The following is a 19,991-nucleotide window of genomic DNA, read 5'->3' as shown; positions in this document are numbered from 1 at the left end:
TGTTGGGTCGAAAAACAGAATTGTTATTGTGTGTTCCTTGTTTGTTGGGGATGAAACTATGATGGCGACCAGTCACGTTTGACTGTACCGCCAAATAGTTAAGATTAATTAATTAAGGTCAAGGTGAGATAAGAGAAATGAGCAAGGGGCAATGTGGTGGGGGAGGGAGAGGGGGGGGGGGTTACGAGGGCCGAGTGGGGATACAGTTTCATCATGCAGTACAGGGCGTCGATGAACACTTTTATTTTTTTCTCCAAAATATGGAAAGTGACAGAATAATCAGAAAAAGGTTGATTGGTTCTGATTTTGAAAAAAAAAAACAGAATTTATCAAGATTGCTGTTATTCTTCATGGTTGTAGAATTTAATTTAGTTTCTCTGATAAGTATAATTCTTTCAAACAACTCAAATTTTGATTAATCGTATTTCATTTATTTCACTCTTTTCTTTCGCCTCGTTTTTTTTTCTTCCAAAAAACCAGGGAGCTAAAAAATATGAGAGCTAGAACCTAAAGATATGGGGTAGCTATGACGTTGGAGGGGTAGCTATGACGTTGGAGGGGGCGCAGCCTCATGCACTTGCAGATCCAAATCAATTTTCACAGGGGACACTTAGAGTAGCCCCTATTTCTTTAATATTATTTTTACAAGCAAAAAGAAGTCAATGAAGACATCAGGCCACCGACAGCTGCCTCGTCAAAGGGGGGGGGGGGGCGGTCGATTATTTTGAGTATTTTTTTTTCATTTTGTCCTCAATAAGGGGGGGGGGTTCAATTAATTCTATATACACTTCTATTGTCTTTATATATGGGGGGGTCTGCTACTGAGCATGTTTTTAAAAGGGCTTAATAAGGGGCTTAATACAACAGAAATTGTACGATTTAATACAATAAAATGTATCATCGAGGTTAATACTAAATTAATACATAATTAATAATTGTTTTAATTGAAAATGAAAATAATAAAGGCACCCATAGATCTTAACATCTCATAAATACAGGCCTAAACCTGTATTGGAAGTTGAACAGGCATAAAGTATAAATGTTTAGCTATATAGCTGATGCTTTGATCCCGCAACCAAATAATGTTATCATAAACTAGTAGATGTTATATCAGTCATGTCAGTGGCGTAACAAGTGAAAATAATTGAGGGTACTACGATATGGCGTATCAGGCAAAATTTATAAAATATATAGTTGCAAGCAAGCGACATAAGCATAATTTTGACTTTTGGTTACAAAAATCCAATTGAACAATTTCGCAAGATTCTCTTATCTTTTCCTTTTTTTTCTTGTTCGTGAATTGGGGGCATGCAAGACCCCACCCCCCCCCCCCATACAGCACCACTCTTTGTTGTCACTGTCTAAAATTTGATTTAAACTTTGAGAATTTGAATTTCTTATCTAAGTAATCCAAAGGGATAAGACAAAAATATTTGCAGATTACTTATTTCAAAGTATTTTTATACCTAACTCCCCAACTCTGCTCTAGCTGCACTGCACGTTGCCTAACGGCCTTCCACCAAAGGGCCAGGCCGACTCGCCCCGTGAGCAAGTGACCGCGTTCGCGTAAGTTCACCCGAAGCCATGACTAAGTTCTGACCATAAACATCACCTAACTAATCACTCTCTGACAATATTTCAAAGTATCTTTTATTACAGTCGATCCTTTGGGCCATTAAACGATAATATTTCCAATGTTATCATGACAAACAATTTTAATGAGATAGTGGCATTGTAGAAAAAACAAATTTATAAGCACGAAATGGCACCAGATAAATCATCAAACATACAGCGCAGCGTTCGGGACTGGTGAGTGGTACGGCTCTCTTGGAGTTTTCGCCCCGACGAATTCGGCGAAAACGCTACCATTGCGCCGTGCGAATGTTCAATCTGCGGCTCTCAATCAGAGACTTGAATGTCTCTTTTTGCATTATCGAAAATGTATCATAGACTTTGTTTGATTTGTTTACAAGTAAGTTGCATATCCGTCGTGATAATTAGGAAAATCCATGATGTCTTCTTCTAATTCTGTAAAAATTACCTCTTCAAAGTGCCTGTGTCAGAAAATTGCCGGAAATCGTAAAAACTTGCCTAAAATGTCTCTTTTTGAAAGTTCATCCATGGTCTGGAAAAAAATGTTATAATTTATGTAGACGTATACCGTAAACAAATACATCCTCGATCACTGAAATGAAGTGTTTGCTAAGCTTTTATATCTCAGACCGCGTTACCATGGCAACTTGGGAAAACCTTTATTTTTTACTAATAAAATTCTGGTTTTAAGGGTCATTTTAGAGACATAAAGCTAACCATATTTTGAAGTATTGGGTTTAAATTTCACATAAAACTGAATTATCTATGTTTATACTTTCGTATATGAATATTCATATTTCTTGTAGAATCTTAGTTTTTGATTGATCAATGTTTCAGTCATGGATAATAACTGAGCGTTAAAAAATCTGAAAATGCGCATTTTATCGGCAACCAACAAGCAAGATGGCGGAACACATTAAGTTGGCGCTATGCACGTACGTGCTACCGCTACACTACGCTCCACCTACCCGAACATCGGGACAGTGAACTAGATCGGATATTTCGAGTCATAAAAGGTGGGATGGCAATCATGGTTATCGTAAAAATTAAAGAAAAAAAATATAAAGAGGGATATGAATAACTTAATATCTTACTTTACACCCGTATTTTACTCCGTGACCATCCTCCGGTTATCCTCAAAATTTGTGATTTTGGGCTAGTGTCTCTTTCCTCACACGTATTATTCACGGCCGATTTCAAAACATCGCATGCGATCGCGATCGATCAGCGACCGATCGCATGCAATGTTTTGAAATCGGCCGTGAATAATACGTGTGAGGAAAAAGATACTGGCCCAAAATCACAAATTTTGAGGATAACCGGAGGATGGTCACGGAGTGAAATACGGGTGTAAAGTAAGATATTAAGTTATTCATATCCCTCTTTATATTTTTTTTCTTTAATTTTTACGATAACCATGATTGCCATCCCACCTTTTATGACTCGAAATATCCGATCTAGTTCACTGTCCCGATGTTCGGGTAGGTGGAGCGTAGTGTAGCGGTAGTGAAGTGGAGTGGAGCCTGCACGAACATCGCCTGAGGTATAGTCATAGTAGTCGTGTGTTGTGGACCCAAGAAGTGAGATCCCAGCACGCGCGACCCACTAGTTAGAAATCCACTGCCAAACGCGGTTCGTGGTGCGAGGTTAGTATACTAATACTAACCTCGCAATACGTGTGAGTGGGCAATGTTTGGCTTATTTTCTCTTTTTCTTTTTGGGACAAATGCTTGATTTTTTTACACTGACAGTGACAGTTCCATTACACCTATTCGTCATACAACTTGGCCCTTAACTTAAGTAAATTTGATTCTTTAAATTATTTTTTTCTTAATTAAAAATAGAGATAAAAAAAAAGAAATTTTCTTGCCATATTATTTTCCACCAATAGAGGGTGTACACAAAAATATGCCAAAAATTCAAGTGTTCGAGCGCTCTAGTGAATACAAAAATTATTCCCAAGTTACTAATTAAAAATAAATTGCTGTAACTGTATGGAAAAAATTGGAAATTAGTCATTTTGGTCACAAAATTGATATTTTAATCATTTTTAAAGTGTGTGCTCTGTACAGCATTGGCTTGCCATAGTCCAACCTGTAGATTCCCCACAGGCAGGGTGGTTGCAGTGAACAAGTGCTATTGCCCGGGCGGGGCCCGGGTAGCCTGGAGGCTTCTGGGGAGTATAGTCATTTACTCTACGTAGGCTTACTCCCCATTGAAGCCTGGGATGCATAGGCATAGTCATGCACATACGGCCACAAAACCTGAAACTTTCGCCCCCGAGATTTCTACTTTCTCTCTAAAAGATCTAGCCCTAAATCATGTACATGGGCGGGTTCAACTTCATTTCCGACATTTCTGCGATATCGATTTCATTTTTAAAGAAGAATTCATTAAAAAACCAAGAAAAATGTTAAGAAAAGATGGGAAGAGCTTACGGCCGTGTTTACGTCGCCATCTTGATTTCTTTGTCTTCCGCTTGGCGACAGCACGCAAATCGTGCTTTAATGAATTCTTCTTTTAAAATGAAATCGATATCGCAGAAATGTCGGGAATGAAGTTGAACCCCATGTACATGATTTAGGGCTAGATCTTTTAGAGGGAAAGTAGAAATCTCGGGGGCGAAAGTTTCAGGTTTTGTGGCCGTATGTGCATGACTATGCCTAAGCGTCCCAGGCTTCAATGGGGAGTAAGCCTACGTAGAGTAGATGACTTTAGCTATAACGTAACTTAGGCCTACGGCATATTTATTACCGTTATTTCTACTGGCGACCGACCTAGCCAGCCTAGAGGACTCCGTGATGGTATTTTTTATGATTTTGATACATGTTGTTACATCATCACGGTCACGGAGCCTAAATAACGACAACGATAGCTTAGACACTCATATGGATTGTGGGACTGAGCCTAGTACACATATGGGAATTGGGACTTACCTCAAGTGATGTTCGTGCAGGCTCCACTCCACTACTGCTACACTACGCTCCACCTACCCGAACATCAAGGTGGGAAAAAATGCATATATTTATTGTTAAAATTATACGAAGAACTTTACACCCTAATTTCGCTCCATATCCATCCTCCGGTTAGCCTCAAAATTTGTGATTTAGAGCCAACATGGAGTTCCTCACGTATAAATAATTTGCTGCCGATTTCAAAACATCGCATGCGCGAGGGTCTGAGCTCGGACCCTCGTTTTTTTGCTGTCTACGTCACGATGTCCCTGCCAACACAAGTAGATCTTAGTACTGCATCTGTGTAATTTTGACTGAAGGAGAGCAGAAATTATTGGCAATGCCAATGGACATCTCTACTTCAGTCAATGAACTTGCTCAGTCCTACAATATCGTTGGAGTAAAGTAAAGTAAAGTTTCTAAGTTTAAATTCTATTTTCTTTTTCTTTTTTTTAATGTAGAAATTCGATAAGCCAGAGGTAGTTTCAGAGAAAGTAAAGAAACTTGCAGATTTTGTGAAGAGGAGTCATCACATTGTAGTACACAGTGGGGCGGGCATCAGTACTGCAGCCGGCATTCCAGATTTTAGGTATGGGCTAAAACATTTTCAGCTCTTACAACATATTCTACAGTCAACCTTGCAGGAGTTGAATTGCTTTTCAACTCTTAAAAAACATATTCATCAGTCAACCTTGCAGGAGTTGAATTGCACTTTAAGTGACATTCATACAACTATTGTTTAATCTTGACCTGTGTAATTGGAACTTTTTAAGTCATTTTTTCCAGAAGTCTTGAAGGATAACAAGTTTGAATTTGTTCCTTGGATTTCTTAACATCCTTTATTTAAATAAATTGTTATTGTTTTTCTTGAAGCCCTTTCCCCTTTTTATCAATTCCAATAACTAACTTATTTATGTATCCATTGATTTGAGGTCGAATCAATGCAAGAGAGTATTTTGCTACTTGATTCCATGATGAAATATACTTGTATCATCCAAGAGTATTATACATGTCAAATTGGATGTGCACTGTTTGAGATGTGTGTCACATTTTACTACACCTACATATACCTGCTGTTAGATCACTGAACACGTTCCCAGTAGGACGTGTTCACACTGAAGTTGAAGATCAGACCGGAGCACTATTTGGTAAATGGGAGTTCAGAATATGAACCTGTAAGTATTTTTTGTAGACATTCCATAGAAAACACTTATTAATTTCATGAAATGGGAAATATCCTTGAGTTTTATGGGTTTTTTTAGAGTTTTTTGAGTTTTTGAGAATCCAAATATGAGGGCTTTGTGTTGTTCTCTTAACTTCCAGGGGACCCAAAGGGGTATGGACATTGGAGAAGGAGGGAAAGAAGCCAGAGGTGAATGTGACCTTTGACACGGCCAAGCCTACACTTACCCATATGGCATTAGTTGAATTGGAGAGGAGAGGAAAACTGCAGTATCTGATCAGCCAGAACATTGATGGACTTCACTTAAGATCTGGCTTTCCAAAGTAAGCTACCTTTATCCAATCAATGGAGTTGGCAGTGTGTCAAGTAATTAATGTGCCTGTTGAACAAAGTAATATGGACATCTTCAAATATGACCATTCCTTGAAGAAATTCTTTTTTTGTTTAGTCCTAATACACTATAATCTATTGATTACCAGGTACTAAATTCTCAAATTTTCCTTACAGATAACCATGATGATACCATAGTGAAAACTGAAAACGTCAGGATTGTTGATGACTTTCAGACTTTGTACTCCATGCTCTTTAGTTCAGACAGAATGTAAAATTTGTTTAATATGGTGATATTGATTTTGAAAAGTTTTTAAAAGCAGTTAGCCAGGTGAACTGAAGAACATTTTAGGCTTGAGTGTATGAGGCGCCGAATGTACCAATATTATATAGAACAATTATTTGTTATATAATCATTATTTATTAAATAATAACTATTATTTATATATAATTTACATTTTATTTGTAAATAACTACTATTATATAAAATATCATTTCTAATTATTTATATATAATTCCAAGTAATACTTCATTATTTGTAAATAATAATAGTTCGACATTCCATTATTTATAAATAATGATTATTTGTTTTTCATTATTTATAAATAATGATTATTTGTTTTTCATTATTTACAAATAATGATTATTTGTTTTTCATTATTTATAAATAATTTGTTGAGTTTTTCATTATTTATAAATAATGATTATTTGTTTTTTATTATTTACAAATAATGATTATTTGTTTTTCATTATTTATAAATAATGATTATTTGTTTTTCATTATTTATAAATAATGATTATCTGTTTTTCATTATTTATAAATAATGATTATTTGTTTTTATATTATTTATAAATAATGACACTACATACTTCATTATTTATAAATAATTGCAATTCGTTTTTCCGTTATTTATAAATAAGTTTTCTATTATTTATAAATAATAATTATTTATTATCAATGCCAGTGCACATTTCTTTATTAGGTGGTCTGTCTATGACAGATCACCTATTATGTTTGTCCGAATTTTCTTTCTTTATTTTTATTTCTTATTTTTATTTCCTCCATTTCTTGTGGACAGCAAATCTCAGAAAGTTCATATTCAATAATCATCAAAATATCAGCACATATCAACATCAATAAGACCTCAATTCTGCAAGAATCTTAATGTCATGACGTCATCATGACGTCATCTAGACGCCATTTTGTAAAATCACATTATCAATCATATCTCCATTATCAATTATCAAAAATAAATCAACTTCACATGACATAAACTTCAGATCAAGGGTCATCAGGTCATGTCATCAAAGGTCACCTAAAGGTCACGACGCGCGCGTACGCGCGCGTCAAAATTTTAAAATGCTAAAAATCACTTTTTGACCAAAACAGAGTACGTTTTAGGTCATTTTAAGCATTTCAAAAAATTGCGCGCGCAAACGTATGCGCGCGCGTTTCCGCGCGTAACGCCTTGAATGCAACTCAGAAACACCGTTTTTTTTATTTAATTGCATTGATCATATAATTTTGAGCAATTTGATACCTTGATCAACCTTCTACGACCATTAATAAGGAAATTAACACCCGTTAAAGTTTGCAGCACGTGTGCGCGCGAGCTCTCACTATAGGCCATATATGGGCAAAAACATGCCTATAGAAAATCCGCTGTAGCTCTTCAGAACGCGTGGGGACCCCCAATTTTTTTTTCATATTTTGATAGAGTATGAACTAGAGATATAATTTCATGTCTCATTTGACCCTCAATTATATTATGACGTCATCAAAATGGCGTCGGAAGTCAAAAAATCCATTTTGCCTATTATGACGTCATTATAATTATGCAAATCTTGCTCTAACTCCGTGAATATTGGTCAATTTTCACCCAATTTTTGATATGTTGTAGCTTAGTTCTTACTCTTTCTGAGTTATTGCCTTTATTTTTCATTTTGATAAACAGATCATCCTCAAAAATTGCAAATAATAATGGCATGTCATTTTTACTCATTTTGCGTGTAATCTCTATGGGACATGACTTTTTCTCAAAACTAGATTCTACATTCTTCTATTTCGTAAGCCATATCTCCAATTTTTGTTGCTAGTTATCCCTGAGCTTTTAGTATGTTGTAGCTGAGATTCTAAGCTTTCGGTTGCGTTTCCTTCATTTTCCGATCAGATGTCGGGATCATGCCCGTAATTCACTTGCAAGATTGGATTTGAGATTCTGGTGTTTTGCTTATGTGTTAAGTCTATGGGAAATATTCTAGCTCAATCGGTTAGGCGTCAGACTTACTTCTCATTCCATCATGCAGGCAGGGGTTCGAGTCCGCGGGTGAACATGATTTTTTTTTTTTTTTTTTTTTTTTTAGCTATCTTGCCCACGATCAATTATAAGAATTCTAACAAATAATAGCTAAAATATTGCAAAATAAAACAGATTATAATTACTTTTTTATATCATATCTATTTATCTGTCTGTCTATCTACCTACATGACATATCTATCTCTCTGTCTAATATATATCTTTCTGTTTGAATACGTCCCTCTCTCTCTATCTATCCATATGTCTGTCTGTCTATCTACCTACATTGTATATCTATCTGTCTGTTTATCTCTCTCTCTCTCTCTCTGTCTAATATATATGTATCTATCTGTTTAGATATGTCTATCTATCTATCCATCCATCTGCCTGTCTCTATCTATCTATCTATCTATCTATCTATCTATCTATCTATCTATCTGTCTGTCTGTCTCTCTATCTATCTATCTATCTATCTGTCTATCTATCTATCTATCTATCTATATGTCTGTCTCTCTATTCATCTATATGTCTGTCTCTCTATCTATCTCTGTCTCGATCTCTATCAATCTATATGTCTGTCTCTGTATCTATCTATATGTCTATCTATCTATCTATCTATCTATCTATCTATATATCTATCTATATGTCTGTCTCTCTATCTATCTATATTTCTGTCTCTCTGTCTATCTATATGTTTGTCTATCTATATGTCTGTCTATCTATCCATGAAGCTATCACGAGAAGGAGAACCATCTTCCAATTTCTCTCTTAATCCTTTGTTATCGCTTCCTTCGGGCGAAGGAACGATATCTAACATCAATTGGCGAGCCGCCAGGCGAAAGTTAGAGCCCGCTTACATAACGCGATAGGACCACGCAGCATGAAGCTATTACGAGATAGCTCGTAATAGCTTCATGATATGTCTGTCTCTCTATCTATATATATGTCTGTCTATCTATCTGTCTATCTATCTATCTGTCTGTCTCTCTTTCTATCTATATGTTTATATATGTTTTATTAATATAACCACCAATCATCTCTCTATCTATCTATATATCTATATATCTATCAATCTATCTCTCTATCTATAAGTCTGTCTCTCTATCTATCTATATGTCTGTCTCTCTATCTATATGTCTGTCTCTCTATATCTATCTATATATGTCTATGTTTTATTAATATAACCACCTATAATTTATCTCTCCATCCATCACTCCATCCATCTAATATAATTATCTTTCTTGTATGTATCTGTTTGATTATGTAAATCTGTTTGTCTATCTATTTTTCAATCTAATATCTGTTTAAATATTTTTTTCCTGTTTATCTATCTATACGACAGACCACCTAATTCGTCCGCATGACGAATTAAAATCTAGTTTATAAATAATTTGTTGAGTTTTCCATTATTTATAAATAATGATTATTTGTTAAATAATGAAAACGTCTACTTCATTATTTATAAATAATTTTTTCGAGTGCACCATTATTCTCATTATTTATAAACAATTTTTAGTTTGCCATTATATACAAATAATCATTATTTATATACAAATAACCATTATTTATTAAATAATGCCATTATTTATTAGATAATGCCATTATTTATTAAATAATGGAAAACTCGCTATAACATGCAAATGTGGGACCGCCCATGATATGAATATTCATGATGCGATTTCCTTTTTCGTGATTTTTCTTCACAAATTTTTGTCCATTTCCTCTTCATAATGACATTTCTTGAAGCAATTTTCTAGGGATATGGTCTGATTGTAATATTCTTCATTTTCTATATAACTTCGTCTTCGTAGAATTATCAAAAAGTGTAATTTTATACGATTTTTCCACACATTTCACAATCCCCATAGGCGCGCGTGTATCGTAGGGACAACCGGTGAATCGACGGAGTGCTCTTCATCGAAATACTACGTTGGTTTGTCCCCGAAGGTGGCGGGCGAAATTTAGCCTGAATCCTCGATGGAAGTCGATCAAGTGCATATGAGCTGAGAGAGTGAAATATCAGTGTACTTGTACAGGCCCTTCTACTTTTTATAAATATTTCTTGTTGCTTTTTTTGTTAAGTTAATTTTTCCTGGTGTAGAGATAAGTTTCAGTTCTAATAATGCACTTCAAATACATTTTGGAGTGTCTGTTTGAGGCGTTTGGGGCGATTTCACCCTGGCCCCAAAATGCTCGCAACGACAATACGGGGGCATGATGACCCCTAATTTTTTAAAAACTTATTTTTCTATTGAAAATTATCACAAAATTCACCAAAAGTGTGCACGAAAGCCTTCGTATTTCACTTTTAAAACTCCAAAAAGTGCCCAAATGACAAGCTTGGTCGCTTCGCTGTGTCGCTTTCAACTTGAGAAAGTTTACGCGTCTGCTTCCCCCCCCCCCCCCCCCCTCTTCCGAAAGAAATTCTGTATACGGCCATGCTCTAAAGAGCCTGGCACATTGATTTATGTATACTTCATTTTCATTATTTTTATCTCATTATCATCATGGCCTTACGCATAACTTTTTCCGGGGGGGGGGGTGGTGGGGGGAGCAGGACGCGCGTAAACTTTCTCATAAAAATCTTGAAAAAGCGAAGCGACCAAGCTTATCATTTGAGCTTGGTCGCGTCGCTGTCTCGCTTTCAAGATTTTTTTGAGAAACTTTACGCGCGTCCTAGCTGCTCCCCCCCCCCCCCCCCGGTAAAAATTCTGTGTAAGGCCATGATGATAATGTGATAAAAATAATGAAAATGAAAAGTACATATAAATCAATGTGCCATATGCTCTTTTGAGCATGGCCGTTCACAGAATTTCTTTCGGGGGGGTGGGGGCAGATGCGCGTAAACGTTCTCAAGTTGAAAGCGAGACAGCGAAGCGACCAAGCTTGTCATTTGGGCTTGGTCCCGTGGCTGTCTCGCTTTCAAGATTTTTTTGAGAAAGTTTACGCGCGTCATGCTCCGGCCCCGGCCCCCCTGGAAAAAATTCTGCGTAAGGCCATGTTGATAATGAGATAAAAATAATGAAAATGAAAGTATACATAAATCAATGTGCCAGGCTCTTTAGAGCATGGCCGTATACAGAATTTCTTTCGAAGGAGGGGGGGGGGGGCCGGCCGGGGGAAGCAGACGCGTAAACGTTCTCAAGTTGAAAGCGACACAGCGAAGCGACCAAGCTTGTCATTTGGGCACTTTTTGGAGTTTTAAAAGTGAAATACGAAGGCTTTTGTGCACACTTTTGGTGAATTTTGTGATAATTTTCAATAGAAAAATAAGTTTTTAAAAATTTAGGGGTCATCATGCCCCCGTATTGTCGTTGCGAGCATTTTGGGGCCAGGGTGAAATCGCCCCAAACGCCTCAAACAGACACTCCAAAATGTATTTGAAGTGCATTATTAGAACTGAAACTTATCTCTACACCAGGAAAAATTAACTTAACAAAAAAAGCAACAAGAAATATTTATAAAAAGTAGAAGGGCCTGTACAAGAACACTGATATTTCACTCTCTCAGCTCATATGCACTTGATCGACTTCCATCGAGGATTCGGGCTAAATTCCGCCCGCCACTTCCGGGGACCAACCAACGTAGTATTTCGATGAAGAGCACTCCGTCGATTCACCGGTTGTCCCTACGATACACGCGCGCCTATGGGGATTGTGAACTGTAGGAAAAATCGTATAAAATTACACTTTTTGATATTTCTACGAAGACGAAGTTATATAGAAAATGAAGAATATTACAATCAGACCATATCCCTAGAAAATTGCTTCAAGAAATGTCATTATGAAGAGGAAATGGACAAAAATTTGTGAAGAAAAATCACGAAAAAGGAAATCGCATCATGAATATTCATATCATGGGCGGTCCCACATTTGCATGTTATAGCGAGTTTTCCATTATTTAATAAATAATGGCATTATTTAATAAATAATGGTTATTTGTATATAAATAATGATTATTTGTATATAATGGCAAACTGTAAAAATTGTTTATAAATAATGATTATTTATAAATAATGGGATATTGAAACTAAATTATTATTTATAAATAATGAAGTAGATATTTCATTATTTAACAAATAATCTTTATTTATAAATAATGGAAAACTCGAACATTAAATAATGATTATTTATAAATAATGAGAACAATGGTGCACTCGAAAAAATTATTTATAAATAATGAAGTAGACGTTTTCATTATTTAACAAATAATCATTATTTATAAATAATGGAAAACTCAACAAATTATTTATAAATAAAGAAATGTGCACTGGCATTGATAATAAATAATTATTATTTATAAATAATAGAAAACTTATTTATAAATAACGGAAAAACGAATTGCAATTATTTATAAATAATGAAGTATGTAGTGTCATTATTTATAAATAATATAAAAACAAATAATCATTATTTATAAATAATGAAAAACCAATAATCATAATTTATAAATAATGAAAAACAAATAATCATTATTTATAAATAATGAAAAACAAATAATCATTATTTATAAATAATGAAAAACAAATAATTATTATTTGTAAATAATGAAAAACAAATAATCATTATTTATAAATAATGAAAAACTCAACAAATTATTTATAAATAATGAAAAACAAATAATCATTATTTGTAAATAATGAAAAACAAATAATCATTATTTATAAATAATGAAAAACAAATAATCATTATTTATAAATAATGAAAAACAAATAATCATTATTTATAAATAATGGAATGTCGAACTATTATTATTTACAAATAATGAAGTATTACTTGGAATTATATATAAATAATTAGAAATGATATTTTATATAATAGTAGTTATTTACAAATAAAATGTAAGTTATATATAAATAATAGTTATTATTTAATAAATAATGATTATATAACAAATAATTGTTCTATATAATATTGGTACATTCGGCGCCTCATATGAGTGTACCAGTTGTATATCAAAAGGATTGATAATTTCTCCAGCTACTCATTCCGTATACATGAGAACATAAAATAGTGAAATGTAATGACCAAATTGGTGTTTGATGAGTCATGCATTTTTTTATATCGTTTCTCTTTTCCATTAGAGATCGGTTGTCTGAACTGCATGGAAACATGTTTGTAGAGCAATGTCACAGGTGTCAGAGGTAGGTTCACAAGAAGATTAAATGAATGACTGTTCTGCTGTGATGACCCCTCCCCTCCCCCCACAATTTATCACTTACATGTACCATGCTAACCTATAAAATATACTTAGTTGGTTGTTCAAACTAAAATAGTACATGTATGTGATAGATTGCTTCAGTAAGGTTTATCTTGATACAAAATCAGAGAAATACAGTGGTGCTAGAAAGTTAGTGAACCTCACCACAAAATACATTCCTTCATGCTGAGTGTTTAATTAAAGGACAAGTCCACCCCAACAAAAAGTTGATTTGAAAAAAAGGAGAAAAATCCAACAAGCAAAACGCTGAAAATTTCATCAAAATCGGGTGTAAAATAAGAAATTTATGACATTGTGAAGTTTCGCTTAATTTCTTAAAACAGTTATATGCACATCCTGGTCGGTGTGCAAATTGGCAGACTGATGACGTCACCCACTCACTATTTCTTTTGTATTTTATTATGTGAAATATGAAATATTCTCATTTTCTCCTCCTTATCAAGTGAAACAAAGTTTATTTTCTCCCTGAACATGTGCAATTACCATTATTTTAACAGTTTATGGTTAAGTTAAGTTGGTCCTTATTGTCAAATCTGTAAAATTTGAGATATTGTGTTATTCAAACAATAAAAAACAAAAGAAATAGTGAGTGATGGACATCATCGACCCTCTCCTTTGCATATCGCTGAGTTGCGCATTGAACTGTTTTGTGAAAAATAAGCGAAACTTTAAAATGTCATAACTTTCTTATTTTACATCCGATTTGGATGAAATTTGCAGCGTTATGTTTGTTTGATTTTTCTCTATCGATTCAAATCAACAATATTCTGGGGTGGACTTGACCTTTAATGTAGACAACAACGCTTCAATGTTTGGCTAGCCCAGAGAAAAAAAACTTTATTGAATGTAATATTTTATCACCTGACTTCACAATTAAATATGTATACCATGACAGAACTTGAACACTTTTAAATGTATTCATTTTCTGTATGGTTCACTAATTTTTTATCACCACTGTAGTGTGGAAGAAATTCAATTTCTTAATTCATTTTAGATAGATGAGATGTTTCTAATTCACATTTTAATGAATAATCTATCCTATTAAAACATTACATTCTTATAAAAGGTATGTGATAATTTGTCAGTATATATTCCATGCAGATTTGCGTAGTTGTGTTGGTCAACAAATAAATTACTACCATTGTATCCTTCCTGCATGTATAGAACCCAATTATAATCACTATGGAAGTTCATGAAATCTATGGCTTGCACAGTTAATGTTGCACAGATAATGTTGGGTATAGTTTCACGTGTATTGTATATTTTACTTGTTTAATATGATATCATTTATGAAGGGTAAAAGCATTATTTAAATTGGGTGATTTCAAGTTCAGTGTTGACCTTTTGGTGTTGGTGTTAGGTCAATTTTAACACGATTATAACACCAAACATAAAATGAAGTTGGTCCCGAAAAGTCACTCACTAGTTGTTGAGATGTCAATAATGTGATCTGGGTTAGTTTTACAAACTCTGAATAAGTTTTGGGGCAAGGGGAAGCAATCCAAATTTCAACACTAACACCAACACCAAGGCCAACACCGGACTTGAAATCACCCACTGTGATTGGTATAATTGTATCGATACAGACAAAGCATAAGAGCCATGCCAGTTCCTACAATGGGATTGAAACCAACAGGGAATCCATGCAGTGATAGACCAGGAAGAGGAACGTGCAGGTAATAACCCAATTCACAATAAGGAGTTTTCACACAGCGACATACAGAGTATTGAAGAACAGAGAAAATATATTGTCAAATGCCCTTCATTAAAAAGAACAATCAAGAAAAGTTTAGTTTCTCTGCAAATTCTTGATTTTCTTCCTCACTTTTGAATTATCAAAGTTTTTTCTATCTCTAACCATAGTTATCATATATTTTCAGCGTACTGGTATGTGTTTTTTTTTACATTGGACTTTGGTAAACAAAAATGATTTGAATGACAGTTCTCATTGTGTTCCAAGTTAGGTAACATGATATTTGCTCTAGTGACAATCGCTTCTCCTCTAATTTATCTGACGCTATTTGGTAGGGTCTTTGATTTTGGGGTTCAAAACAATGTGAGGATTAGCATTGATGTTTTGCTTAATAAGTGGATTTTCTGTACAAGCATTTGTCACAGGAGCAAATATAAGAACCCAAATTTACTCTTCTAATTTGTTTAGACTTACTAATATTAATATCATTGAAAAGTACTTCTAATTCATCTGTCATCTTATTTGTGTTAGTATGAACAGTTTACTGTAGATTCTTATTTATTCATTGTTTTTACAGAGGAAAGCTACATGACACTATCCTAGACTGGGAGGATGCTTTGCCTGAAACAGACCTTATACAAGCTGAAGAACATTTAAGGTAAATCATTCATATTGGGTTCATCATTTTATGGACATCTGCATGATGCTTGAACAAATGGTCATGTACATCTGTTCACACAGTTTCAAAAGGATTGCTTTTATATTACTAATTTTTCAAAAAATTATATCTGATATCCCTGAAAGGCACTGATGGAAAAAAAAACATGTAGTATACCCTGAAGAAAGTACAATTAATCAAGCTTGACTCAAGCATATATTGTCAAGGAGTGTTTTGTATTAAAAAAAAAGCATTGCAGTAGGAATATTTTTTTAAATGATGCATTTTTTTGTCAAATTCTTAACCCATTTACGTATATAAAAAAAGCAATAGATATTTTCAGTGTGAACAATATCCCTGACACCATCCCCCTCTCTTTCTATCTCTCTATCTGTCAAAGACTTAAATACAAAAATGGCTGGTTGTGGCCCATACAGTATACAATGCACTTTTTATTTGCTGTGCTAAGTACTTTTATTGATTTTGCATCAGTTCAAACATGTACATGTATATCACGGCTCTATTTACAAAACTGAAATTGATGTTACAGCTGTGTTTAATCAACATGTGTATTCTATGTTTTTACCAAGGAATTTAAACCTATCACAGCCAATTTTCTGTACTGTGGTTTAAGTTTAGATCCAGACTGTGTGCTAAAGTTATACAAAGCTGAAAGTGTAAAATTTTTTAAAGTATACGTTTCTCGTGTTTACTGTGCACTTTCCCCATGCTCTAATAGTGAAGAAAACTATTGTATTCAACATTTCAAGACAGTATCTCATGTTTTTAGTACCAAAAATGATGATAGCTATAACCCAGTTAGAGAGATTTGCAGCACATTTGGCCATCCAAAATGAAGCCATAGATTTAGATAGTGGTTTAGATTGAACCACAGTTTAGAATAATGACAAGTATAATCGCTGATGTGGTTTACGGTACACCATGTGAAGTGTTGCATCAGTTTAAACATGTACATGTATATCACGGCTCTATTTACAAAACTGAAATTGATGTTACAGCTGTGTTTAATCAACATGTGTTGAAGAGAAGAAATGGATAGGCGAGAAAGTGGAGATCTGAGAGTAGAGTATTCTTTCTTGAAAGTAGTCCTGAAAAGGACTGTAAACCAGGAAAGATTGATGAGTTGAGAACAGCTTGAGTAGTAGAGCTAATGAGGAGATGCTGGCTTGAGTCGGCGAGTAGAGATGATGAGTAGTAGAGAGACTCGACGTTTCGGGCAGGTTGACTGTCCCGTCTTTCTATAACACTTCACATGGTGTACCGTAAACCACATCAGCGATTGTACATACCACCATGCAAACCTTCAAACAACATCTAATGACAAGTATGTTGTGTGCAGACTTGGTTGTAATTTCAATTTTTCTTTCCCTCATCCATGAATTCATGCAGGAAGAGTGATTTGTCGCTATGTCTCGGGACTTCATTGCAGATCATACCCAGTGGGACATTACCAAAACTGACCAAGAAGAATGGAGGGTTACTGGTCATTGTCAATTTACAGCCAACCAAACTGGTCAGTTTTCTATGAGCACAAAGATTATATTATTGGAGAGGAGCACCTTGACTTTGATTTCCCTTTGCATTAAGAGGATAATGTTAAAAGATGAATAAAAAATGTAAAATTTTGTTTTGGGAATAGCATTGTTGCTTCAAGAGATCATAACAATAATAAAAAAAACTAAAGTACTAACGATGAAAAAAAAGAGGTAAATTCAAGATTTTTTTTAAAGGCAAAAATACTGGAAGCTAATCTGTTTGAAAGATAGATAGCACTCTAAGTCTTGGAAGCTGACACACCTCATAGCTGCTAGCTTTGACTTTAATCCTGATGTTTAACCTCTTTCCCCTTATTTTCCCCCCATGTTACATACCTTTACAGGATAAGCAAGCTGATCTGAAGATCAATTACTATGTTGATGATGTCATGACACAGTTAATGGAGCATCTTGGTTACCAGATTCCGGAATACACCGGACCAAGTTTGGTCCTCACATCCCAGCAAGGACTATCTGTCGATAGCATCAAAGAAAGCATACATGAAGGAGACTCGAAGGAAGACTGCAAGATTGATAGCGAAGATAGACAGAAGGTAGAAGTGAAAGATGAAGTAGCAGAAGGACTGAATGATGGACCAAGCAACCTGATAAAAGATGAATTAAAGGAGGATGTGACAGATAAAGTTTCAGAGGACTTTGAAGTTCCTTGTAGGGTCAAACTTGAAGCAAGGTCCAATGAAACTCCGCATGAAAAGACAGAACAAAATCATGAGATTCTTCAAAAGAGTGCCGCTGAAGTGATTCAAGATGCAGCTCCAGATTCAAAATCAAAGGACATCCCAAGGGGAAGTATTATCGGAACATGTGAACATGATGATGAATATGGCATGAAGAATAATAAAGAGACGACATGTGAAGTAGATATCAAAAGGACACCAATGGATGATAAAAGTGAAGGCATGGAGCAAGAGGTAGAAGACAACCAAATTAAATGTACTGGTCTGACTAATACTGGACAAGTTGAGCCTTATGACGGCTCTTTAGGTGTAGGAAAGACTGAGGTTGATGAGAATGTTGATAATGTAAGTACTGGAGCATTGAAGAGGGACGTAGAAGGTAACATCAAAGTTTCATGACACCTAACCCTGGTCTTTTCTATTGAGAAATTTTGAAATGTATTGATGCAATGATGCAACTCCTGCAAATTTTGCAGTAACGGTTTTCAAATTAAATGGTTTGCGAGTAAAATTCGTGAAGTACATTGTTTAACCTGTTGACTTGCGAATTGTGTCATTCCCATAGGCTTTGTACAGGGATCACTCAATTCCAGTGGGCAATTGGTTAACCCTCAATATGATGATTTGTTTAAAATTAAGAACATGGGGATAAGTGAATGCTAGTTTGTGATATCCATTCTTGCATGGCACATATTTCTGTCAAGATATGATACTCTAAGGGCCCGATGCAAAAAGAATTTTGTTTATACACAAGTCATAATATCAAGCGCAAGTCCCAAGTGTCCGCTCTTGATTGGTTGAAAAGTAAGTTGCGTAAGATTTTTTAGAGTTGCATTTGATCGCAACACTTTCTGCAACGGGCCCAGGCACTCTACAATGATGATGCACTTGAGCATTCAGGGAATAAATTCCAACCAGGTGACCATTTACCTCACCTGGTGGGTGTTTCATAAAGCTGTTCGTAAGTTAAGAGCGACTTTAAGAACGACTGGTAATCCTTTCTTGTGGTAAATGGCATATTCATTGGCGATGGTTTCGCACATAAGAAAGGTTCACCAGTCGTTCTTAAAGTTGCTCTTAACTTACGAACAGCTTTATGAAACGGCACCCTGGTCAAATGAATAGGTAGATCAATGCCTTGCTGGGTGCTGAGGTAGCATTTTAACCATGTGAGTTATAGTAGGAAGACTAGTACACTGAACCTTGACATAAATAAGTGTGAAATAACCATAGAACTTTTTAGTTAAAGTTTTATACACATATCTTATCCATTATAAAACTGCAAATGAACTAGACCTGTGATTTCACCAGAAAGGAGTGTAATAACAGGTTGAATTAAATTGAAAGTAGATATGATGTATAGCAGGGAGAAGATGGTATTCATTCTGTCAAATACTGATCATTGTACCTTTTGTTCTGACCATTCACCTTCTATCCGCAGCTATATTTATTTAATATCAGTATGACTTCTCTCTTGATGTTATTTTAATCGTTGTCTATTTGAAATCTTCTTCAGATGACCGGCCTTTGTATGTCAAATATTTTTGATTGCAAAAACCCCAGAGCCACGGATTCAAAAGTGACCCTTCACCTCATATCTGCACCTAAATACATTTTTCTACTATCAGTATGACTTAACTCTTTAATGATTTTATTTTTTATCATCTTGCATTTTTGAAATCTTCTACAAGTGATTGGCCTTTGTACATGTATGTCAAATATTTTTGATTGCCAAAACCCCACAGCCACGGATTCAAATGTGATTATTCACCTCCTATCTGCACTAAAATACATTTATTTGATACCAGT

The 19,991-nt window shown here is 34.8% G+C and overlaps 1 protein-coding gene across 2 annotated transcripts in view; it reads left to right on the top strand.

Annotated features, from left to right (window-relative positions):
• The window catches only part of LOC129262194 (NAD-dependent protein deacylase sirtuin-6-like), a 22,985-nt gene extending 2,994 nt beyond the window's left edge, over window positions 1–19,991 (top strand). Inside the window, exons 2-8 of one of the 2 annotated variants that reach the window (XM_054900272.2) lie at window positions 5,009–5,136; window positions 5,871–6,053; window positions 13,441–13,500; window positions 15,164–15,253; window positions 15,848–15,928; window positions 17,339–17,462; window positions 17,829–19,991. In XM_054900272.2, the coding sequence (XP_054756247.2) occupies window positions 5,009–5,136; window positions 5,871–6,053; window positions 13,441–13,500; window positions 15,164–15,253; window positions 15,848–15,928; window positions 17,339–17,462; window positions 17,829–18,581 (1,419 nt within the window). In that variant the 3' untranslated portion in view covers window positions 18,582–19,991. The remainder of the gene's footprint in view (window positions 1–5,008; window positions 5,137–5,870; window positions 6,054–13,440; window positions 13,501–15,163; window positions 15,254–15,847; window positions 15,929–17,338; window positions 17,463–17,828) is intronic. The other variant, XM_064100135.1, reaches the window with a different exon arrangement.

The sequence above is a fragment of the Lytechinus pictus genome, chromosome 5, assembly GCF_037042905.1.
Source record: "Lytechinus pictus isolate F3 Inbred chromosome 5, Lp3.0, whole genome shotgun sequence".
Taxonomy (NCBI): domain Eukaryota; kingdom Metazoa; phylum Echinodermata; class Echinoidea; order Temnopleuroida; family Toxopneustidae; genus Lytechinus; species Lytechinus pictus.
Note: the sequence above shows the minus strand (reverse complement) of the source record. Positions and strands in the feature narration are given on the sequence as shown.